General features: G+C 41.5%; 1 protein-coding gene across 5 annotated transcripts in view; it reads left to right on the forward strand.

The window, feature by feature from the left end:
* Tctex1d1 (Tctex1 domain containing 1) overlaps positions 1-7,628 on the forward strand; it is a 22,637-nt gene extending 15,009 nt beyond the window's left edge. For all 5 annotated transcript variants that reach the window (XM_031376812.1, XM_031376814.1, XM_031376813.1 and 2 more), the window contains 2 exons: positions 5,505-5,629; positions 7,197-7,628. In XM_031376812.1, coding sequence (XP_031232672.1) covers positions 5,505-5,629; positions 7,197-7,400 — 329 coding nt within the window. In that variant the 3' untranslated portion in view covers positions 7,401-7,628. The remainder of the gene's footprint in view (positions 1-5,504; positions 5,630-7,196) is intronic.
* The last annotated feature ends 843 nt before the right edge of the window (positions 7,629-8,471 follow it).

Consider the following 8,471-nt stretch of genomic DNA (forward strand, 5'->3'; position numbering starts at 1 on the left):
ATTGTTTGTTTGCTTGCTTACTTGCTTGTTCGTTTTTGAGACACAGTTTCTCCGTGTAACCCTGACTGTCCTGGAACTAGCTCTAGAGAGCAGGCTGGCCTCAAACTCAGAGATCTACATCTCTGCCTCCCGAGTGCTGGGAATAAAGGGATGGGCCACCACTGTCTGGCTTATCAATCAAAGGCTCTTAATCATTGGCAGCCTGTGACTTTGAGTCAAGTGCTAGGAAGAAAGGCCTGGAATCCAATATCATCAAGATAAAGCAGTTTAAATGTGAACCCCCGTGTTTCTTCCTGCCCATCCCCCCCCCCCCGCAACTGCTTCAAACTAATAAACTAATTGTCTACGTTTCAGAAGTGCTGACCTTTGGATAAAGGTGATTGGCTGACTATTGCCCTCACTCCCCACTATCCTGGCCAGTAGTACATCAAGTTGATATAGAACAATCTTTATTAAATGCTCATCAGTACCTTTCACGAGGCAAATAAAACCAAGGGCAAGTAGAATTGGAAATACAGTTTAGTTGTTAATAGAGCTGATTGGCTGCTTTCAAAAGCAGAGTTAATCTAGCACAAAAGCCTTTTATCATTAAGACTGGCGAGGTGGTTCAGTGGATAAGAGCTCACCACTACTGCGCCCTAACTCATGTGTGTTTATCCTTTTATCTAAATGATTACAGCTACCATAAGTAAAATGACACATGAATATAGTTCACGAGGGAAAAAAATAGAAATGGGAGGCTGGGTTTCTTAGAATAAAGCGCCACTTAACCCTTGCTCACTAGCCACAGAGAGGAGCGAATGGAAGAAAACGGCAGCAGCCTGTGGCAGCTGCTCTGTCTGAGAGTGGGCGCTAGTTTAGACATCCCCCAGGAAGGTGATATTTAAGCAAAGCATCCTGAAATCATGGCTTTCTTTGTGTGTAAATAACACAAAGGTCTGCAGGTCACAGGGATGCTCTGAGAATCTGTGAGGTGCTTTATGTACATTGCTGGAACTGCTGCTGGGAGAAACAGACTAGGGTCTTCCCACCCATCACTAATATCTCTTGTTTTATTCAAGGTGACTCCCATAAATTATAGAGTAAGTTTTGCACTGGATTTTATTTCTAGAGCTCAGGTTAAAATTAGATAACTTTTTTTTTTTAAGATGGTGACTATGAACATCACATTAGTGAAGCGTTTCAATTAGATTCTTTTCTTTTTCTTTTTTTGTAAAGATTTAGTTTATGTATGTGAGTACACAGTCAATGTCTTCAGACACACCAGAAGAAGGCATCAGATGGTTGTGAGCTGCCATATGGTTGGTGGGAATTGAACTCAGGACCTTTGGAAAAGCAGCCAGTGACCTTAACTGCTGAACCATCTCTCCAGCCCCAGTTTCTTTTCTATACCAGGACAAAATATAGTATAGAACAATATAGGAAGGAAGGGTGTCTTTTGGCTCACGGTTCGAGGGTACCATCCATCATAAGGAAAACCTGGCAGGAGACAGCTGTTAGTTCACATCTGGGCAGATTGGTTAGAAAAGATAGATAAAAGTGTTCTTAAGGCCTTTTCCTTTTCGCCTTTTTATTCAGTCTGAAACTATAGCCAATGTGATGGCCTAACCATTTAAAATATATTTCATCTCCTTAAATCCTAGCAGAAAATAATTGAGAGTAATCCTTTCATGTTTTTGTTTTGGTCTCAGACAGCTCCCCCTGGCCTCGGACTCACTACACTGCCAGGACCAGCCTGGAAGTTCTAACCCTCTAGCCTGCAGCTCCCAACTGTGGGATGCCAGGCCTGACTTAGAGTAATTCTTGTTATCCCAGTTAGGGGAAGCCATGGCACAGATAGTTTATTGCTTTCACTAGTTTTTTTTGTTTGTTTGTTTTTGTTTTTTTTAAGTTTTGCTCTTGTTTTTCAGATCTTTTGAAATCCATAACATTTTCCTCCTTAGGGGGGAGAATATCTCAAAATGAAGAGGACAAGGTTTGTTGATGGCATTATTTGTCACTGAACTTCAGGAGCTTGCCTTGCCTCTGCCTCCATCTCTTTGAATGTCCACGTCTGAGTCTGAGCAAGGTGACAAGTGATTCTGGATGTGTAAGGAAAAAGCCAGTAGGATGTGAGGAATGAGGCTTCATTACTATATAGAAAAATAGTTTTAAAGATAGAATCACATTTGTGAGATACAAGGGGATGCAGTGTTGGTACAGCAGACCCTGGCAGTACTGGGAACCAGGCTCCCCCTATCCAGGATACTCTTTCTGTCGCTAAGATATACCAACTTTCTTCTCCCACTGTAGCCTTCCTTCCAACCCCAAAACAACATGGCCTCTGGCAGTTCCCGGGGTTATAAATCACAGCCTTTGCTATAAGGAAGAGGCTGAAGTCTACTTCTACTTTGAAATAAAGCTTTAAAGACAGCGCTTTTTTGGCCCATCTAGAGCTGGGCCACCCCTGAGCCAATCACCTGTGCTCTGCACTTGGGCTCATGAGTGGCAGACACTGATGCTTCAGTGTTCCGTGACTATAAGAGGAAGAGGATCCATTCCAGACAGGCAGATGCTGCTCCCATGGGTAGGAGAGGGCAGGGAGCACTGCATTGACCAATATATCTGCACTAGAAGAATTATTCAGTTTCTGAATGTAATGATGAGGACGGGTACCTTAATGTAAGCAGAACAGGGTCCCTGGAAATAATATTGGCCAAGTAAGGTCATGTGATGTGAGTGCTTGGAAGGATGGGGTGTCTATCTGACTGGCATAATTCATTTAATTTAGTCCAGGCTAGTGGCATAATCCTTTAATATTTTCAAGACAAAGGAGAGTCACCTTCAAATTTGACTTTTCTCCATAGGAATATCTAAGTGGGAATCTTTTTTTAAAAGTACTTTTATTAGTTCTTTGAGCATTTCAAGTATTATATTTTGACCCACAAATCCTTCCCCTAACCTCTTCCCAGATCTACTCCCATTTCAAACCCCAATAATCCATTGACTGAAGTATGTGTTGTTCATGTATTCCTGTGTGTGGGATCGTCCAGAGGAGCATGGTGGACAGACAAGCCTTAAAGGTTTGTCCCTTTCCCAAAAGCCATCAGCTGTCCACAGCTCCCCAGATAATGTAGGAGCACACTGGGAATCATACAAAAAAAATATACAGAGAGACTGGAGGGCTCCCAAACTTGCTGTAGGGGAATTTGTCTCTGATACCCATTATCTGGTTCCTGGGATCCAGAGCAGGACCAGCCATCCTCAGATTGGTAACTGTATGAGATTTCTGCTGAGCAGATGTTTTAGCTGTTGGAGTCATTCGTATCATGTGTCCTTTACTTGGTCCCCACTTGATTTCCTTTTTTTTTTTTTTCAGACAAAGTCACTCACACAGCCCAGGCTGGTCTCGAAGTCACCATGTGTCCTAGACTGGCCTTTAAACCTCCCCAGTACTTACATTACAAGCATACACTTCCATGTCTGACTCCGTACCCTGATTTAAATTGGACTAAATAATTCTTATATCATCTAAATAAAAATTCTCTTAATGAGCCTCAGGAGGCTGACCTCACTGGACTGCAGTCATATGCTCTAACCTACTCTTGAGTAAAGCCACTGAAACTTCAGAGGAATGAAAGGAGTGTAAGGCCTGGGGATTTACCGCCCTGGCACCCTGCCATGGCTTCACCTCAGACTGGTTACATCTCTCAGCCAAGGGACAGAGCGCTCTTAAGGGAGTCATTTCCATTCAGCCAAGCTGGGATCTAGTCCAGGCTCCCTTCTTGATTGCTCAGGGTGGCATGCTTCCACTGGAGGAAGGGGACAACCCTATTGTTTGTAAGTTCCTTTTCTCTCTCACACCTCCCCAGAGAGGCCTTTCATTAAATGCTCTTAGAATTGTCCTAATGATGGTATGCCAGGCTTCCTTAGCCCCTGCCTGATATAGGCCTTATGAATAAACACTAATAATGATAATGTTAACTACTAAAAGAGAATCGGACAGCATTCTTGATTCCTCTGTAGTAATTGACTGAGTATATCCAGCCCCTAGATACCAAGCCTTGGCACCTTGCGTATGCCAAATAGTGGCATGGGCAGATACCAGAACAATAATACAGATAATTCTGGGGATACCAGAGAGCAGCCCACTTATCCAAGGCTTTGGTGCGAATATGGATAAAATGTGGCTGAGAAGATAAAATTTAAAGCCAGATAAACCTGGGCATCTAATCCCAGCTCTGACACTGTGTGATTTCGGGTTTATATGTCCATTTTCCCATCTGTGAAACATAGATAACAGTGAGAGTCCCCTCAAAGATCTACTGAAAGATACTATAAGGTAAATACATGCTTATTACAGTCCCTGACACACAGACTGTGGTCAGCAAAAAGAAACTATTATTTGTGTAGTGATTTTTATCTATAAAATGTTTAAATCCACTAAACCCAGAAATTATCCCTAAGCATGAAGTTAGACTCCGAGGAGGGTAAAACCCCACCTTACTTACTATTGCTTTCCTCCTTTTTAAATTTTTTGAACAGGATATTATTTTTATTACATTTATTCCTGTGCGTGCATCTGTGCGTACAAGCATGCAAGCGCTGACACAGCACCCCCACCCACGGAGGCCAGAGGACATATGGAAGTTGGTCCTCTCCTTCTACCATGTGGGTCTCGGGGACTGAACTTAAATCATCAGGCTTGTCAGAAAGCACCATTATCTTCTGAGCCAGCTCACTGGCCCCAGTCTCACTTCTATTACACTGGAGAGAATTGCAGATACGCCTCACCTATTTTCAGGCATCCAGGACAGCAGAAGGGACCCATGTGTCTCGAAAAAGTGAGATGTGCTTTGTACCTGGGGTGAGATTTGAGAGAGAAAAGTGCCTAGAAAAGACATTTGAACCAGAATTGAAGCTTGAGTGGATATGTCTTAAATGAGCAGATGGGGAATGGGACGGGGTTCCATTTGAAAGAGTGGACAAGGGTAAAGGCATATAAGTATCTTTATATGATAGGTGGGACCCGTGAGACTGGAGCATTAAGCACATGGAGATCTATGGTGACTGAAACAAGGCCACAGGACCAGTAGACGCACATAGACCCCCATAAGGAAAACGCCATTTTAAGATCTAGGTTCTCCAAGAGAGTTTTCTGACTGCAGTGGGGGGGATCAGAGCAGTGTGGGGGGAGGGTAAACACCAAGGAGCCAATTAGAAAGGTGCTGAGGCTTTGAAGTCAGCAGCCACCAACACTGGAAAGTGAAGGGGAAGCTTGTGGTTCGAAGCTCAGCAGAACTCACTGCATGCCTGAGGAAGCCTGGTAAATTTGGACTTTATTATTCCCCCTACCCTCATTCTCTCCAGAAAAGCCTGACCCTAATCGTGACTTCTATCTTCCTTAGCTGGAGTTCACCCAGATTACTAACGGGTTTCATGTCTCACTATTCTTTTTATAAACCTATAAGGTAGGTGGGTATGATTAGAAATGCCTTCTGAAGAAATTCCATGTGTATTTCTAGGTCCCACCAAACCTTTCCCCGTGGCCACTGTCAATCATATTTTGGAAGATGTACTAACTACCTACCTACAAGAAGTACAATATGACCCGGAGTTCTGCAGACAAATGACTAAAACAATTTCTGAGGTACAGTACAATTTGCCCGGTGTTAGCTATCATCACAATATTTTCTGGAAGACAGAAAATTTCATTTCATTTTCAGGATCAGTTCAATGGCACACTTATATTTTATAGAAATAGTTATTAGATCATATACTATATTTGTACATAGGTATATGTGTATATGATAAGCCTTTGTCTAAAACTATCATGTGTGTGGTTTATAACAAATCTATTGCTTGTATAAAACTGTTCCATTTCTTTTTCTAAAAAAAAAAGATTTAGTTCCATTTCTTTTTCTAAAAAAAAGATTTATATTTCTATTTATGTATGTGTGTATTCATGTGTGCATGCCACATGTGTGTGCAAGTGCCCGAGGAAGCAAATCCCCTGGAGTTAGAGTTACAAGCAGTTACAGGCTCCCTGCTGTGAATACTGGGAATGAAACTGTAAGAGCAGAAGGTGTTCTTAACTGCTGAGCCATCTCTCCAGGTCCAGGCCACTTAAAAAAAAAATCATCCTATACATTTGTATGATGTGTATATATAATATGTGTGCATGCTTCTGTATGTGAATGTGGGCATGCCATTGCACACATGTAGGGGGTCAGAGGTCAACCTTGCAGGTTAGCCTTCACATTTCACCTCATTTAAGAGTCTCTACTATTCACCATAACATACACCAAGTTAGCTGGGATCGTCCTGTGTCTGCCCCATTTCCCTGTAGATATGCTGTGATCATAAATGCCCACGGCCATACCTGACTTTTACTTGGGTTTGGGGGACCTTGAACTCAGGCCCTCACACTTGTATGAGTGCTTTCCTCATGAACCATCACCTCACCCCAAACAACTGTTTCCCTTTTTTTATTTGGTAAATACACATTTTAAGGGCTGTTTTCTCCTTGCCACAGGAACTGTTTTGGGTGCTGTCAATTATATATATCATGGTCTTTAAATACAGCTCCATGTTTTATCAACCACAGTGTATTTATGATACTTTCTTCTACTTTGGTTTTTATATCTAACTCTGGGAGAGATGTTTATGTCTATTATGTTGTGGAAGATTTCAGAATATCTTTCCCTCGTTAGTTATAAAAACAAAAGACAACCCTAGTCATGGTGTCCTTTAATAGGAAGCCATCTTTTACAGACTTTCAAAGGACGTAGTAACCGCTTGAATTCTGTCCTGTGGATGACAAGATTTGTGCATGTCTTAGAACATGCCAGCTTATTGCTAATGTTGTTATTTCGCTCCTGGGTTTTTGTCCCATGAGGATAGTACTTGAAGGAAAGTTTACCTATGGTTCTGTGAGATACTGAAGGTATCTACAGTGTACTGTAATATTTTCTTTAAAGTTATTAATTCATATTTTTTAAAGTTAGCCTACAAAGGGATGAGGTTCAAATACTATTTTTACACACATGTGCTATTACACTCCCCTCTCTCAGTGTGCTCTCCCTCCTCCTTGCCCTCTTCCTCTTAGTCCCCTCCATCCTTCCCAAATTATCCTCCCTTCTGCTTTTATATTATATACCGTGTTTCGAGATTTAATGTGAATAAATAACTCCACCCATCTTTTTATCAATTTCTAGGTTATTAAGACCAAGGTCAAAGAATTAGTGATTCCAAGGTATAAACTAATTGTGACCGTTTACATCGGACAGCGGGATGATCAGAGCATACTTATTGGCAGCAGATGCCTCTGGAACCCTAAAAGTGATACCGTCTCATCCTATACATTCAAAAATTCTACTCTCTTTGCACTTGCAAATGTCTATGCAGTTTACTTTGAGTGATTGAAAATGGTCCTCATGTGTTAAAATCATGAAACAGGGTGTTTGTCTCTTCACAAAAGTTCTACTGGCAAAACCTGTGGGGAAGAGACAAGACGAAGATCTCAAACAACTGGAAGCTTCTGTCGCTCTTGTGAGGACTGGTGGAGGGAGAGGGGAGCCTAAGGAAAAGATCTTGTTTGTTCAAAGCAGCAGTTAGTGCAACTCACATAAACCTAGATACCAACTAAATATCACTTTGAGTGCTAATTATTTCTATTTCTCTTTTACTTGGAGAGCTAGAATTTCCTGGACCACTTTTTGGTAAAGTTCTAGAAATATATGGCAACATACTCTGGATATATATCATACAGGACAGGATAATCCAACATGACACACAAAAATGGTGAATGTTAATAGGCTTCAGTACTGCATATAAAATAATACTGGTTTTCATTTTATATTTAATAAATTGAGCAGCATTCATTAGCTACAATTACTGTTACATGTACCTGACAGTTGAAAGCACTGACATGGAATTAATGATTTTGTAATAATTACCATGGCCCCATGGGGCCACTGGCTAAATCTAGACGCTCTTGTGGGTTGCCTGCACTTTACAAAATTACAAGAGAACTGAACATTGGCTCTTCAGTAATGGAAACTATAAAGTGGATACAGGCTTTTAAGGACACTAAAGTAGACATTGTGCTATTAAATATACATGATGCTTAATAGTAAATGTGCCTGTAGCACCTAATATCGTGCACTGGAAAGAGACACTGCCTTTAAATACACATGCCCATGTGCTTTTGACTAGTTTTTCCTGACCTACCTTCTACCCGGAATACAAAGCTGGCAGCTTAACAAATAAAACATGTGTGTTTGCCATTTTGTTCCTCTGAGTTTAGCACTAAAGTGACCCGGTGAGGTTTTTTGAATGTATGGGCATTGACGTTTACAGGGCTGAAATAGCTCTTCTGCTGGCTGATGCCTCTTGTAGCATGGATCGTTTATCTTTATGGGGCTTTCAAGTCTTTGTGTGCATGTGAAATGACGCTGTGCCATTGCTCTAGGATGGCAAGTCATCTGCCT

Source organism: Mastomys coucha, unplaced genomic scaffold, assembly GCF_008632895.1.
Source record: "Mastomys coucha isolate ucsf_1 unplaced genomic scaffold, UCSF_Mcou_1 pScaffold18, whole genome shotgun sequence".
Taxonomy (NCBI): Eukaryota; Metazoa; Chordata; class Mammalia; order Rodentia; family Muridae; genus Mastomys; species Mastomys coucha.